The sequence below is a fragment of the Diospyros lotus genome, chromosome 12 (genome assembly GCF_014633365.1).
Source record: "Diospyros lotus cultivar Yz01 chromosome 12, ASM1463336v1, whole genome shotgun sequence".
NCBI lineage: Eukaryota > Viridiplantae > Streptophyta > Magnoliopsida > Ericales > Ebenaceae > Diospyros > Diospyros lotus.
This window is the reverse complement of record NC_068349.1, coordinates 18,701,567-18,719,017: the sequence shown is the minus strand read 5'-3', so window position 1 is coordinate 18,719,017 and position 17,451 is coordinate 18,701,567. Positions and strand designations below refer to the sequence as shown.

General features: G+C 35.0%; 1 protein-coding gene across 5 annotated transcripts; it reads right to left on the bottom strand.

The window, feature by feature from the left end:
- Positions 1-3,351: 3,351 nt before the first annotated feature.
- LOC127814110 (uncharacterized) lies at positions 3,352-17,152 on the bottom strand. Of its 5 annotated transcripts, none has more exons than XR_008026279.1 (5): positions 17,009-17,152; positions 15,255-15,355; positions 13,709-13,790; positions 13,566-13,613; positions 3,352-3,575 (listed from the first exon to the last, which is right to left on the bottom strand). XR_008026279.1 is itself a non-coding variant. In XM_052355372.1 (5 exons), exons 1-5 carry the CDS (start codon positions 17,084-17,086, stop codon positions 3,551-3,553), a joined length of 339 nt encoding a protein of 112 aa, XP_052211332.1. In that variant the 5' UTR covers positions 17,087-17,152; the 3' UTR covers positions 3,353-3,550. The 5 variants fall into 5 exon arrangements, 3 of the variants coding, with proteins under 3 accessions (XP_052211332.1, XP_052211335.1, XP_052211334.1); XM_052355372.1 differs by having other exon boundaries at positions 3,353-3,575; positions 13,566-13,618; XR_008026278.1 differs by lacking the exon at positions 3,352-3,575 and adding an exon at positions 12,923-13,407.
- Between the last annotated feature and the right edge of the window lie 299 nt (positions 17,153-17,451).

The following is a 17,451-nucleotide window of genomic DNA, read 5'->3' as shown; positions in this document are numbered from 1 at the left end:
CTTTTCTTTTTAGCAACGGGATCAGCCCCGTCGCTAAATTTGTTTTTTTATTTTTTTTAATTATTTTTTAGCGACGGGCTCTATAACGCCCCGCTTTTCTGGGTGCGTTATAAATTGGGACAATTCTGGGACAATAAATTTTTTTTTCTTTCAAACTTAATTCTAAATCACATCATACCTCGAACCTGTCCCAAAATTTCCATCTATTAATCTCAAAAGATAATCACTATACACATCAAATGCGGAAGCAAAGATCGAAACCTGATATCTTAACATTAATCATGTATTCTTACATCTTCAACATTCCTCAAAACGTTCAGAATCTGAAGTAACAACACTTAATTATAGGGGCTACGTAACATACATTTCATTCTTCATACACCATGCTAAGTGCCATTTCGTGTCTCATTTATCCTCGAATTTGCTATAATCTCCACCTGGAACGTTTAAATATTCCAGGGGCAAAACCCAAGTTAGATGATGAATCATCTAAGTAAGGGTACAGAAAACATATTTCGTGCATGAATGCAATGTCTTTCATCGTAGGTGTCAACTGCACCCCTCATGCCAGCTACCATTTTTGCGGCTCCCTCTTTCGAAGCCGAGGTGTATGGGTGCACCCTTGGTAAAGTAGCGGTGTCAGTTCGTACTCCCTACGGCCTCAAATGCGAGTGATCAATGATATCAACGTGTATTTATGCATTTCATAGTCATGTCATGTATGCAGTCTACGTGATGGATTCATATCAGAGCATGTCAATATGATGACAATATTTTTGAGAAACATAAACCAATCATTTTTCATAAAACTAACTTTAATTGGGGAGCACCACTTACCTTCTCAAGCTTATCGGGCTACCTCGATATCTGTGCCTTGCCTCGATTTGCGTGCCTACCTCAAAATTTGCACGAGTCTCTTCAACTTAAGGCTCAAAGCATCCTAATCACCATAATTATTTAAATAAACATTAAAACCTATTTTTTCATAATTTCTGGTATTTTCTTTAATTTTCTTTCTATTTCTTCCTAATTTTCCTCGATAAATCCAAACTAAATATTTCTAAAATATTTTCTCAAATATTCTTCTACAAAAATTCATAAAATAATATTCTGGAATTTTTGAAATTTTCTAGAAAATTTTACTTACCTTGACTTAGCCTTTCCGGCTTCCTCAGTATGCGTGCCCTATTCCCGAAACACGTGCCCGAACTATTTTCTCGCCCAAAATCTCTGAAATATTCATAAATATTCAAATCCTATTTTCTATAATTTTCTAGGATTTTTTTTGACATTTTTCTCTATTTTTTCTCCATTTTTTTTCTTTTTCTTTTCTTTTTCTTTTTTCTTTCTTCTTCCTATTCATCTTCTCCTTCCTTGGCTCCTTCTACAACCCACGAGCAGCACTTCTCCTCTCCCTTTCCTCTCCCTTTATTCATTTTTTTTTCTTTTCTTTTTTCTTTTTTTCTTCTTCTTTCTTCTTCTTCCCCTGCATCTCCCGCCTTTGCTTCTTCTTTTTCGTGCGACTGTCGCCACTGCTAGTGCCACCGCGCGCCTCCACCCGCCCCTCCGCCGGCCGTCACCGACTTCCCCGGCCACCACCGCGCTCGTCGTGCCGCTGCTGGCAGCCGCACGCGGTCGCCGTTAGCCGCAGTTGCTGCTGCCTTGCTGCAGCAGCTTGCGGCCATGGCCGCCGCTGCTGTGCGTCCAGCTTTGGCCGCCTTTCAGTCACTCCGGCCGACGCTCCAACCTCCCGCTACCCCGGCGACCTTGTTGGACGTCGTCTTGGCTGCTGTTGATCGCCCCACAAGCTGCCCTGCTCTGCTAAGCTTGCTGCCATGGCTGCCCAGCTCATTGCTATGGCCGAATTCGGCCCACCTCCCTTCTAGCTCTCTCTCTCTCTCTCTCTCGGATTGCTCTCTTCTTCATCGCTACTTGCTTTCGGCCATTTGCTCATTCTTCTTCATTTCTATGGTTGCTCCCTCTAATTCGATCTCCTATTTATAGCCGATTCCACCATCACTTTCTTGCATTGTCTTGGCGTGAAGAACACTCCGCTGGCAGCCATTACATTGCAGGGTATGGAGATTTTGCAGAGGCGTGGCCGATGCGTGTAAATCTATCCAAATGTTGCAGGTGATGGGGTTACAAAACATGGTGGAATTGCAAGGGCGCCTGCTACACGCATACATATATATAATTATATACTATTTTAATATGTATAAAAAATGCATAATTAATTTTAAAATTTATACATTAACCCCAAATTTTATCCCTATTACACTAGTGCAATTCTCTAATTGCAATTACGGCCTTAAATCTCAAATTAATTTACATTACAATACCAAAAATCCCCAATTAATAATTCAAATCTTAGTTGAAAAGGACGATTTCGCCCCAGTGTCCTTACCGGGCTGTCGTTTCATCCCGAAACCACTGAAGAGTTGCTCATTACGTAAAACCGGAGCCCCCTAGGGTTTCGTTGATTTTTCGGGAGCCTCCTACGACAATTCGATTTTACAGCCTAAATGGCAATTGTATTTTAGCTGTACCAAAAACTCTTCCCGATCCGATTTCTTTTGGTACCATAAATCCTAACTCGAAATGCACATCGAGACTGTATCATTTTCCTTAGACAATTTCACTCCAAGGCACTCCCTGCAGTTGATTCGATACCTGAAATTGCTATAAAATCAATTTTTTGGTATCTTAAACTTATTAAAATTACGTGGCAACCTTGTACAAACATGGGGTATTACAGGCTTAGCCCCGTCGCTAAATTTGTTTTTTATTTTTTTAATTATTTTTAGCGACGGGTAGACCCCTCGCTAAATTTAAATTTTTTTATTTTCTTTTATTTTTTAGCTCGCTAAATTTGTTTTTTTTTAATTTTCTTTTCTTTTTAGCGACGAGCTCAGCCTTGTCGCTAAATTTGTTTTTTATTTTTTTAATTATTTTTAGCGACGGGTATACCCGTCGCTAAATTTAATTTTTTTATTTCCTTTTATTTTTTAGCGATGGGGTATCCCGTCACTAAATTTTAATTTTAATTTAATTTTTTTTCTCTTTTATTTGTTAGCGACGGGTGTATTACTCGTAGCTAACTTTAATTTTTCAAAAATAATTTCTTTTATTTTTTAGCAACGGGTGTATTACCCGTCGCTAAATTTAAGTTTTTTTTTTAGTTTCTTTTATTTTTTAGCGACGGTTTGTCCGTCGCTAAATTAAAAAAAATCTAAAAAAAATTAGTGACGGAAATTCCGTCGATATCCGTCGCTAAACACTAATTTTCTTGTAGTGTCTATGAGAAGATATTAGTATAACACGACTCATAAGTTTTCCATTCACGTCAATTTCCCATGCAATGATTATTATACATAACATATAGTCAATTCCATGATCATGCACATGCACCAATAGTAAGGAATTTTCCACATAATTACCAAGGCTCCCACGACCAATATATCCACACATGAATATATATGCATCATGAAAATACATTAACAAGCAATAACAATTTGAGCCTCGCCTACTAGGTTGATGGTCACCTCACCTACATCAGGCACTCATAGGATATCCTTTTCTCACCCATGGACGTAGCCGCCGCGCAAAGATAATAATCATGCATCACACATGCATATCCCAATTTCATATCAATCCTCGATAATTAAAAAAATCTCAAATCATGCTTATCATGCACAATTACATAAATTAAGGTGTGCACTATCTCATGATCACATGTAAATTTCAATATATTTATTTACTCAAACTTATGGAAATGCCTAACCAATATTCACGGTATATTTTTACCCCAACAACAACTGCAAAGAACCAAAATTTATACATGCAAGAAACACCAAATCTTACAAGACTCTAGATCTTAATCAATAAATGTGTTATTTTTTAAGAAATATAGGGTGATACAAAACTCTATCGAGACTTTTGAATAGAATACTTCAAGTATTTAAGAAAAATGATCAAGGGTAATGATAGGGCTTAATTGTGTATAGATTTTTATCTAATTTTCATCTTAATCTTACGCTATTTTTCCTACATAAATGTGTATTTATATGAATTTTATATTATTTTAATATTTTTTTTTAGAAACCCAACAAATGACATTAATTGAAGATTTGGGCATACAAAAATATTTATTATAAATTTAATTTTAAAATTAATATTATAGTATAAATAAAATAAATAAATAATTTAAATAATTAATATTATAATTATAATATAATTAAAGTTATTATAATTAATAGTATATTAAAATGTTATATATTATATCATATTTTAAATTATAATATCTATATATATATGTATTAGGTTATATAATATATATTATCTTATATTATTTATATATATAATATTATTTGTTGCTGGCAGTGGCGTGAATATGGAGAATAAGGTATGCCATGTGCGTGTATATATATATATATATATATAATAAGAGAAGATTAGAGGGGGGAGATTGGAGGCTTCTGAGGCTCTGTGCAGCGGAATGGAGATTGGAAGCTTCTGACGCGGTGCAATGAAGAAATTTTTGGGAGATTGAAGCAAAAGCAGTGAAGGGCGCACGAGATCGGAAGACAGAGAGACGCCCATGAGCAGCAATTGAAGCATATTTATTGTGAACCAGATCTATTTTAGATGGGCAGGGAGCATCCTCTTTTCTCTTTTTAATTTTTGTTTTAATTTTTATTTTAATAATGTCTAACTAATTTATTTTAGTTAGGGTTTGGATGGATTTTAATTTTAGGATTATGTGATTATTTGTTTAGTTTGATTCAAAACTCGATTATTATTTACGTGAAGATTTTATATTGTTGTGCTTAATGCTTTAAAAGATTGGCTACCTTTTAATAATTTAATGATTTATGTATGATTGACTAAAAGATTGTCATAAATTAGATCCATAGGCAATATAAATCATATGCTTGACTATGAGATCGAAAGATGATTAGCTCATGTGTGGGAATCGAGGAAGCTTAGTGAGTCAAATTCCCTTATGAGATTAGAGGTTTTCAAAGAGTTCAATGCTTATTTATTTCGTTGATATCTGTTCAGAAATCTGACAGTGAAATTGAATTAATAAAGGATTAATATGACTTAAGAAAGTTTATTAATTAATTGAGGGAAATCCACCATCACATGTAAATAATTATAAAATACTGTAAATGTATTTGTGGTTTTGAATCGAATTGAATAGATAATTCTATAACCTAGATTAAATGAAATCTAAACCCTAGTGCATTTATTAATTAATTTTTCCCATAAACAATCCCATTTTCCATTTATTTTTATTTTTATTGATTCGATTAATTAATTAGTTCAACTTAGGCTAATTAAAATTATTTTGATATTGTGATCTAGTTCTCGTGGGATCGACACTCTTTTAATCACTATATACATATTTGACTAGGGTATACTTACCCGAATTAATTGTGCATAAATCAAACATTAGGTAAACATCACCTCAATTATAGAAAAAATAGCCAACATAAAAGGATTTAATTAGGTAAAATTTTAGAAAATTTCCAGATTTTGAAGTCTAACTTCAAGTGCCTATTTCGGGCTCATATCTCAGTCAAATATTATGAATCATATATCAAATCAAAGCCTCGGATCTCTAGTTTGTGAAAAAACAACCAGATCCAGAATTAGAAATAACCACAAAGAGATATCCCACAAAGACTGAAACAAGGTAGAATTTATAATAGCAAAATTTCAGAATTCTAGATAGAATTCAACAAGTCTGTTATGGGTTTAAATCATAGTCAAAAATTTCAAATCTTATATCAAATCGAAGCCTATGATGTATAGTTTACATAGAAATAAACGGATCTCAAACCAGATATATCTAAAGAGAATTATACCCCAAAAATTGAAGCAATGACAGATTATCTGAAACAGAGTAGAAAATTTCCAGATTCTAGGCAAGAATTAATAAGGCTTCTGTAGGCTCAAAATGCGACCAAAAATTACAAAAAAAAAAAAAAACATTAAATGAATCTTATCGAGTCTAGTTTACACAGAAACAAATGAATCTTTAATCGGATATAACCACAGAGAGTTATACCCTAAAAACCAAAGCAAGGTCAATTACTCAAAAGCAGTAAAATTTCCAAATCTTAGCAGGGATTTGTAGGGCTATCACGAGCTCAAATATTAATCAAAAAATTCGATTCTTGTGTCTAAAATGAAGCTTAAGATGTCTAGTTTACAACCCAACAAACGATCTCAATTTGGATATAAACACAAGGAGTTATAGGCCAAAGAATACAACATGGTCAATGAATATGAAATTAAGAGAAAAAACTTAAAATTGAAGGGAACAAGCCTTCTAAGATGGAAAGAAGGTTGAAGAACTTGCACAATTATAATGAGAAGGAGAATAAGATTTTGCATATGAAACAATAAGGAAGAGAACTTACCTTAGAAGGTGAAATCCAAAGAAGAACTTGATGAAGCTCTTGAAAATCCTTTTGTTTGAAACTCCAATGAAGGTTAACAATGGAGGAAGAAGAAGAAAGGAGGATGAGAAGAAGACAATCAGGAGAAGGAGAAGGGAGCAAGAAAGCAAGAAAGAAGAAAAAGAGGAAATGGGGGAGGAGTTTTCTCCCACCTCTCTCCAATCCAACCCCTCTTTTGGCTTCCCTAATTTGCCCCACATAACCCACACATAATTCAAATATCTGTTGCCCTTTAGGTCATTTTTTCATTTTCTTAATTTTTTTTAATTAAGATATCACTCTCTATGCCCATGGCCCAAGCCCAAGTCCAAATATATGGCCCAACCCAACTAAGTCCCAATGGACTTTTCTTGAAATTTGGACTCAACCCAATTCATTTACACTTAAAATTTAAATACTTATAAATGGCCTAATTCAAATAAGGCCCAAACCCATTTAGCCCACAACTTTGAGACTTTTCCACACATTTCATTTATACTCACAAAGACATTGGTCCACTTACATTTATTTTCCCACAAAATATTATCTTCATTAATTTGCCCCCATTACCAACACATATAATATTTCCAACACTTAATTCAATAAAGACTAAAAAATTCTAAGGCTCGAAAGAAAATACCACTCGACATCTAGACCCACCAACAGGTCATTACAATTTCTCCCCCTTTAAAGAATTTAGTCCCCTAAATTCATACCTGGTCACGCAAACAATTGGGGAAATAGATGTCTCATCTCATCCTCAAGCTCCCAAGTAGCATCTAGAGAGTGACGCTGCCATTGGACTTTCAGAAACAGGATCATCCTATTTCTCAATACTTTCTCTCTCCGCTCCAGTATACTGACTAGCATTTCCTCATAAGAAACATCATCTCTGACCTCTATGGTCTAATAATCAATAATATGTTTGGGATCCGGCACATACTTTCTCAACATAGACATGTGGAAGACGTTGTGAACACCGAATAACTGAGGTGGCAAAGCTAATCTGTATGCCAAAGTCCCAACTCGCTCCAAAATTTTAAACGGTCTAATATAACAGGTACTAAGCTTCCCTGAAACTCCAAATCGACGCACACCCTTCATGGGCATTACCCTCAACCATACATGATCACCCACATCAAACTCCAAGTCACGTCGTCTCTTGTCTGCATAATTCTTTTGTCTATCTTGAGCTATTTTCATTCGAGCCTTAATAGTTTGGATCTTTTCTGTCGTCTGTTTAACGACCTCAGGTCTCAACAATGCTCTGTCTCCCAATTCCTCCCAACAAATGAGCGATCTACTCGGCCTGCCATATAATGCCTCATAAGGTGGCATCCCAATACTCGTGTGATGACTATTATTGTAGGCGAATTCCACTAACGGTAAATAATCGTCCCAACTGCCATGAAAATCCAATACGTATGCCCTAAACATATCCTCCAGTGTCTGGATCGTCCTCTCAGTCTGCCCATTAGTGTAAGAACCCATATTTTTGTGAGGTTTCCAAGTAATTTAGGCAAGTTTAGAATACCGAAAAATTGGCTTAATAGTAGTTATAAGTACCGAATCGACTATAAGGAGTGCCTCAAAGTGAAATTGTCTAAGGAAAATGATATGGTCTCGATGAGCATTCCGAGATAAGATTTATAGTAATAAAAGAAATTGGAATTGAGTCGGTTTTCGATACAGTTAAAATACAACTACTATTTAGGCTACAAAATTAGATTATTATAGGGGACTTCCGGGAAGTCAATGAAAGCTTGAGGGGGCTCTGGTTTTTCATAATGAGAAATCCTTCAGTGATTTCAGGATGAAATGATAGCCCGATAAGGATACTGGGGCGGAATCATCATTATTGAGTAATATTGGATTATTAATTTTGTGTTTTCGGTATTGAAATGCAAATTAATTGGATGTTTGAGGACCTATATAGTTGCAATAAGGGAATTTATCAAGTGAAATTAAGAAGGAAATTGGGGTTTAATGTGTAATTTTCCTTAGTTTAAAGTATAATATATAGTTTTATATATGTATATGCATGTGCTGCGTGTGGGTGGGATGGCAGCCGTGCCTCTGGAAACTCCAAGCCATGCCCTGCAACTCCATGCCTTGCAATTGTGATGGCTAAATTGCGGTGATCTTCATGCAAGAAGGTATGAGCAGTGAGGTGAGGGAGCAGTTAAGGGCCTATAAATAGAGGTAGAGTTAGAGAGAAATGAAGAAGAGAGCAAGCCGAGGGTCGAGAGATGCGAGAGAGAAAGAGTCATAGCTTGGGTTGTGCAATCCGAGAGAAGCAAGAGAGAGAGATCGAGAGAGTGAAATAGAGGGCTGATCGTGGATGGTGGCCGAAGAAAGCAAACAGCAAGCGGCCATGGCCACGAATAGCAAGTCGTAGCCATGACAGCTCGGTCGAAGGCGGAGCAGAGGAAGGTGGGTCGTGGTGGTTCACAGTGGTGCGACGGTAATTGGTGGGCATCTGAGGAGGCTATCGGCGTGGGCGAAAGTAGCCATGGCAGCCACGGAGCCGCGAGTAGTAAGCATGGAGACTGGATGCGCGCGGGGGTGGTCGGAGGCGATGCGCGGCAGTGTTGGCAAGCCGCGGTGGCTGATGGGAGGGCTAGGCAGGGCGTGCGCAGGTGCTAGTGTGTTGCAGTGGAAGGACGAAAAAGAAGTGATGAAGAAGGAGAAAAAAAGAAAAAGAAAAAAAGAAAAGAAAAGAAAATAAAATAAATAGAAGAAAAATAGAAAAAATGGGAAAATTTCTTTGAAAAATCCCGAATCGTCCTAGGAATTTATTTGGGATTAGAGGAGCATGCCAAGTCAAGTAAATTATGTGAGCACACGTTTTGAGCATATATCACGCATACCGAGGAACCTTGAGAGGCTAAGTTAAGGTAAGTAAAATTTTCTAAAAAATTTCAAAAATTCAGGAATATTATTTTATGAATTATTATAGTGAAATATTTGAGAAATATTTAGTTTGGATTTATTGAGAAAAAATAGGAAGAAATAGAGAGAAATATAAAGATAATGCATGAAATTATGAAAAAATAGGTTTTAATACTTATTTAATCAAATATGATGATTAGTGTGCTTTGAGTCTTAAGTTGAAGTGACTTGTGCGAATTTTGAGGTTGGCACATAAATCTAGATGATGCACGTATTTTGAGGCAAGGCATAGATATCGAGGTAGCGCGATAAACTTGAGAAGGTAAGTGGTACTTCCCAACTAGATTTAGTTTTATGAAAAATGCTTGGTTTGTAAGTGATTCCACCAAAAAACTTGATTTAAAATAAATGATTTCATCATATTGTCATGTCTTGATGTGAATATGTCATGTAGATTGCATTTACATGTTATGATGAAATGTGCGTATGTACATGATGCTATTATTGATCATGCATCGCATAAGGGTTTGGGATTATGGACTGGCACCGCTTCTCTACCAAGGGTGCACCCATACACCTCGGCCTGGTAAGGAGGCTGTAAAAATGGGGAGCAGCAGTTGGGTGTAATCGACTCAAACCGAAATGATATTGAAAGGACATTTTGCATTTTGCATTCATGCATGAAATATGTTTATTGTTCCCTTACTTAGATGATTCATCATCTAACTAGGGCTTTGCTCCTGGAATATTCAAACGTTCCAGATGGAGATTGTAGCAGAATGAGGATGAATGATACATGAAATGACACTTAGCAAAGTGCATGATGAATGAATGATGAGTTGAATGTATGATATATAGCCCATGTATTTAAGTTCTGTTACTTTGAAATCTGAACGTTTTGAGAGTCCATGATGTAAGATATGATTTATGATTGACATTTTTTTAGGAACGATGATCTATAACCTTTATGGTTAAGATTAAAGTTAAGGTTTGATCCTTGCTACCGCATTTGATGTGTATAATGATTCTCTTTCAAGAAAATATGTAATGACCCGTTAGAGGGCCCAACATTTATTTAGAATTATTTAATTAATTATTGAGATTTAATTAAGAGAATTTGCCAATTAAATTTTAATGTGGTAATTTAGAGAATTTTCATTGAGAGAATAGCATTTAAAGAGCATTTAATTCTAGTTATTTATTGTGAAAATTAAATGCTAGGACATGAGGGTCATTTAACAAATTGTGATTAGAATTTAATTATTTAATTAAAGTTATATTGAGAATGAGAATCCATGCGTATGAAAGCTTTGATTTAAGAGTCTCCTAGTCCCAATAGGAGAAGGTTTTAAGAGTCTCCAAGTTCAGGTGGGAGATTGAGAGATGGCTTCTAGGGCTTCCCATGCCATTATGTATAGATCATAAGCCTTAATTTTCTTTTCACGCCGCATAGAGGAAGATCAGAGAGAGAGCTCAAGAGAGTTAGCAGTGAGTCTTGCATAAGGGAAGTTAGTTGCAATCGTTGATCTGATCGATCATAAAGTAAGTATTCATCCTGTAATCCTTTCCATTACAGGTTCATATCAGTTTTGAATTCAATTATTCCAGTTCTTCATTGAGTTCTCAGATTTATATTAGTTCCAGTGTATATATATATAAATATATGCATAGAACAGAGAGTGTAAGAGGAAGATATGTATGAGACTTTATAGCGATTCTTTTAAATATGATCTTTGAATCATGACAGCATATGTTTTCAGATTTAACGAGACACTTCATTCTTGTTCCCAGATTTTTATTAGTTTACATGCATATGTATCTTCGTAGTTATATCATTATCCAGTGAGTTATGATAAGCTATGCATAATTCTTTATAGCATTTTCTTTCATTAACGATTGATTTATCCATCTTAATATTATTCTATATCAATTGGGATTGTTCTCCCAAGATTTCTTTTGGAATGGTGTAGTAATGTTAAGTTTTTTGATTCAAGATATCGTCTCTGTTATTGTGAGTTTTATTTCTGATGAGATTCCAGTCATTCGAATGAGTCTTGTGTCATTCGAATGAGTTTTGAGGCATCCAATGAATTCTCAATGTTATCGTAAGTTTTTTCCTTATAATGTATCAGTCATTTGAATGAGTCATTTGTCATTCGAATGAATCATGTGTTATCGTATCATTCGTATGTGTTCTTTTGAAGTTTTGAGTATGTCATTCGAATGAGTTTTCTTATCATTCGAATGAGCCCTCAAAGATTTGAGTAAGCTGTTGCTTTGTATAGTCTAGCATTCGAATGAGTCTCTCTGTCATTCGAATGACCCTTGAGTATTCCATTCATTCATTTGAATGGGGGTACTGTTGCATTCGAATGAGTTGCTTTCTACCCGTTCAAAAGTTGGAAGATTGTCAAATTCATTCGAATGAATTTGTGAGTCATTCGAATGAGTCCTTGGTCAGATCCAAATAGCCTTTGTTATATATCATCTATCATTCGAATGAGTCTCTGTCATTCGAATGAGTTTCTACCATTCGAATGACCTTGCTGTAGTCTATTTTTTCATTCGAATAGGCTGCTACTTCATTCAAATTGCTCCTTATGCTTCATCAATCATCCAAATAGTATCATATGACATCCGAATGACTTCCACTAAATTCTTAATGCACGTCTTAAATTTAATATAAATATTCCATTATTCAAATATTGAATTTTTATGCCAAGATATGATAAAATTCAATATGCCATGCCCGTACCCAGAAATTACAGAATCTTTGTATCTCAATATAGCTGATAAAAATCATATACCATGCACTACAAGAAATTTGGACATTAGTGGCGACACAAAATCATCACATATGATTAGAATTTCGTCACAAAACTATATTGGTGACGATTTTATAGTGTCACAGTCATCGTCATGTTAGGTCTGCAGGGAAAAGTAATTAGTGATGTTTTTTATATTTCGTTACAAATACATAAAGGAAAAGTGACTAAATTTTTGTCGTCACCAAAGGAATCTCCTTTAGTGACGCATAATTTTGCCACGAAAACCAATAAAATTGCGTCATCTTAGAGTTCAAATCGTCACAAAATTACTGTGATGGGGTTTCTTATAGTAACAAAATTCCTATCATCACTAAATACTGTGACAACAGTGACGTTAATATCGTCACTATAGTCTTTTTATATTTCGTCACTATTAGATCAAATCGTCACTGAATAGTTTGATCAAAGTTTGATTTGATGATGCAAACTAAAACGTCACAAAATATCATGTAATTAGTGACACAAAAGATCGTTGCGAAAGGCAACTACCTTTTGTCACAAATATTGATTTTGTCACTAATAAATTAGGTCAGTATCTTAATTGGTGATGCATAAATATCATCACCTATCAAATATATATATTTTTTATAAGATTGTCACAAAAAATAGAAAATTTGTCATAGATAGACCTTTTCGTCACTATAGGCATGATTTTTGTAACACTAATAAAATTGTCAAATAATAGGATAACCAATTGATGACAATTTAAAAATGTCTTAAATTCATATAGTTATATATTATCTTTAGTGACAACAAAACAAAATATCACTCAAAATTGTATGTATAGATGGTGGCCAAAGTTTTATTATCATAAATTCATAAATTAAACTTGTTAATTTGGTGACAAAAACAAGTCGTCACCCAATATTGCACAATCTAATAAGTGACAATTATTTTTGTAGCAAATTGTATAAACCTGTAATTTTTTTCTTTAACAAATATTATACTCACTATCAATTAATCTAAAATTTGAAATTAAAAATACTAAAATCATATTACAGACAAAATGAATTGATATATGATGAATAAATCTCTGTCACAAAAAATAAATATCAATATGACACATCCAAAAATATAAAAAATAATTAACATCTAATTAGTATCTCAATAAAAGTTCTAAATTAAAAAAGTGGATTTTACAAAACTTGTTCAAATGTGACGATACAAGTACCACCACAATATACTTCAATCTCTTCACTCAAACCCTTTAGTTGATTATGCGTACCATTCATTTGAACCTAAAATCAATCACAATGGTAATTGCATTGCGATCATAGTGGTAATTGTGTTGGAAGGATAGAAACATGCAATGTAAGATAGAATTTTTATCAAGTTGGACACATATAAAGTTTATTTAACAATAAAGTAAATAGAAAATTAGTTATTTTATTCTTACCTTGATTTGGGGTTAAAGGAGATAGAATTGAAGGAGCTAGTTGGATCTCTGAACTAATGAAAAAATATAGTAACTGGTTGTAATTGTCCAACAAAAATGGAAAGACAACAGAACAAAAATCACAGAATCAGGTGTGGACAAACCTGTTTGACATCACACCATTCCACATGCAATGAGTTGCTAAAAATCCAATAACAGCTGGTACTATATATATAGTAATGCAGCCTGAACACGTAAATAAAATGTATATAAGCCTTAGAACAGTTGGGGGAGAAAAGGAATAGAAATGATCCGACTACAGAGTAAAATAAAAAAATTAAACCTTAAATGGCTAAGGCAATGACCAGTTATATAATGGCGAAGGCAAAAGCTACACACTTGTGTAGCTTGGAACCAATTCATAACTATAATGGTAAGGACCAAACCAAAAATGTATTCGAGAAAAGCACTCTTGAAATGCTGGCTTGCTTTTCCCAGGAGACATCAAAACGCAATGCTAGTGCTACAAAAATGCCTAACAAGAAAGGGTGTGAGGAAACACTAAAAATAACCAAAAGAAAACAAACAAGTGTAATTATTAAAAGCACCATTATAACCATCGCTATATAGGCTAGCTAAGGCGGTTATATGAGATCGCTTATTGTCACTGCTGTAAATGAATTGGGCATGCATGCCTAACAAATTGAAGTAAATTACGTGCATTAGGTAAATGTAAGCTCATACTAGAGAGGTTACTGATTCCAAAAGGTTAAAATATATTACTATTCTTTAAATTTTTCACTTCATAACAAAGTGATCAAACTATATGCTTTAATTTTGGTCAGTATAACCAATAAATTTTAATTTTTGTTAAAATTCAACAACTCTTTTAATTTTCCTTCAAATTTTATTAACAAATTAATATTGAAGTGACAAATATTTATATAAACCACGAGATTACTTGATTATGAGGTTTTGGCTAGCTAATTTTAACATTAAATGATATATTATATAATTAACAGAAGGGAAATAAAATATATTTATAGAATTTTTTATTCTTAAAATATATTTAATATGATTAATCACACTCAACACCCTTAAAACTTCAACCAGATATTATTAACAAATCCTAGTAATTTCACATAACTTTTAGAGTACCACTTGTAATATAAATTTAACAGTTAAGAATATATATAATCTGTAATTCTTTATGTATTTATACTAAATCCCAAAAATTCATATAACTTACCCTATTTAATAAGTCACTATTTACTATAATAAAACTAATATGTGTGTGTGCGTGCCTATGTATATATATTTGATTAAGCATGAATAAGAAAAGGACTGTGAAGAGAGGACAAGATTGTCTCCTTCCCTTTTGCAATGGTGTGGATTCAACAAATATAATTAAAGAGGTACTTTTGTTTTTTGTGTAAGCACTCCCGCCCGCATATCCCCAACCACCCGGACTACCCGAATGGGAGCACTTACGGAAGGAGAAAGAATGAAACACGAGACCAAAACTACCCTAGCATGCATACTCAAAAATGAGAGCAACGGAAGCAAAGCTAAACACATGCATGCACTACGGAAACACCGCTAGCACAACAGTCACAAGATCAATAAATGAAAATAGACTCCTGTGCCAACATACACGAGACTCGAGGGATGACCTGGCACAGTAAAAAAAAATAATAGAGTAAATCCTACTCAACCATCAGAGTTGACAGGGATTGACGGGACTGCTTGTACACCAAACCGACTCTGTCCCTAAAAGCTGACTCCCTTGCCATGGCCCACGCTGCCACTACCTGGAATGATGGAAAGCAAAGTGAGTCAAGAGACTCAGCAAGCATAAGAAAAGAAAGGCTGAAGGCTGTATAAATCCAATTAACTCTCCCAGGACACTCATCCCAGGTACACATAAGCCATGAGACGCTACAATACAATAATATAGCATAATAAAAGTACATACCGGTCCTTGGGGCCCACACAAGACACACGACACCCAAGTCCCATACCAACCTACCGTTGTCCGGAAAGGCAACATAAATCTCCACAAACCTGCGTGCGCTGTCTCGGGTCGGTACTCCCGTCACCCGTCCATGTCGGTACTCCCGACACCCGAGCCATAGGCTCCCTCGGAACGGTACTCCCGTCCGAGAACTATATACTACCAGTAGCTATGCAATGCACATAAAAATGCAATGGCGTAATAAGCATCAACGTGATACACTGGCGCCTATACATCCAGGCATCAGGCCATGCTCCACTCACATAGTAAACCACACGCGATGCATATGCCCGTGCTGGATGCAACCTAATCAAGCTAGAATGTCTGTGTCCAAGCATACTCAATAAATGAGTATCCCAACATGCAACCCGTACCCATGTGCATATCAAATCATGAATAGTAATATAATGAATGTAATCGGGCAATAAATCACATACTGGTAGAGCTAGTCAGCAGTGCCTGGCACCAGTCAACGGCAATGACTAGGAGTGTCCACCCGACGGTCCACATCAAGGCCGTACAATAGTCTACCCCAACGTCATCAACAACCGACCCCTGCCCCACTGCTCGATAGCTCTAATCGAACCATAAATAAATCCGAGAAAAATAGTAAATAAACTCGATAAAATCGTAAATAAACCCGCATGTCTAGGAACCTAGTCCCCAGGCTGGTTCAGTATCATTCCCAAAAGGAGTGGGGGCGGTACAAACTCCCATAGGCTCACAACGAATAAAATTCTAGAAGTCTCAGATTTAATTTAAATTAAAATAAATGAATAATAATTCAACAAATAAGGCTAGGTGCCAAATTAAAGTAAGGGAGGTGATAAAATACGAGAAATCACGAGGTCTTTCACGGGAATTAAAGATCATGAGGAGAGGGTTATGAGCTTTTCTTTACACAGCCGTTTCTTGCATTTCTTGCACTCCCAATTAAATTAACTAAATACCTAAATTTATTTTTTTCCTCAAATATAGAAATTGATATATATATATATATATTTCATTTCCAAAATTTTGGAATACTACATTTTGTATAATTAAATTGACATATCTCCTCTCACTTTTTATGTCTCAACAAAATCAATTGTTGTCTTGACATGCAAATAGGAATTGCATCCAATATGCATGTGTATGAGTGCGTATCCATGTACTGTGGACAAAATTTCTCAAAAGTAGCCATCTAGGATAGATTTTCAAACATTTAAATACGCTACATGGCCAACCTTCAGAAAGATAGATTTTCAAGTTCAACATGAATATCACACCTGGGATAACTGTGTCCCCAAGTCCAAGCATCTAATATGGGCGCGTAGCATCTGTTGTTGGGAATAAAAGCTTCAAAGAGTTCATGTTATTACAATCAGAATAGTACAGCTACAAACCTAGTGATTTCAGAAACAATCAGATTTATGTATCCGCAATAAAATGCAAGCGAGAAGAATCAAACCTTATACAAGTGATGCGATTGGCGACAATGGGAGTGACAGTGGTGGTAGGGCTGGAGCGGCGGCGGCTTGGGGAACATAGAGAAGGATGAGAGAAGAATTTAGGGATTTTGGGACACAGAGAAGGATTTAGGGATTTTGGTGCCCAAGGGGTATGATATGGGGGGGGGGGGGGGGGGTTGTATTTGGCCATGGGAAATAGGCAGGAAGATTCCCGCCTCTTTCCCTTGGTTTTGTTTTTAATATTTAATATTTAATATTTAATAATTAAATAAAAAATAATATTAATAATTATTTAATTAATAAAAATAATATAATTTAAGATTATGATAACTGAAAAAATAATTTAAATTATGATAATTATTAAATAATTTAAATATAATAAATTAGTTTAATATATAATTTTTAATATATCTTATTATCAATAAATAACTAATGCTCAATT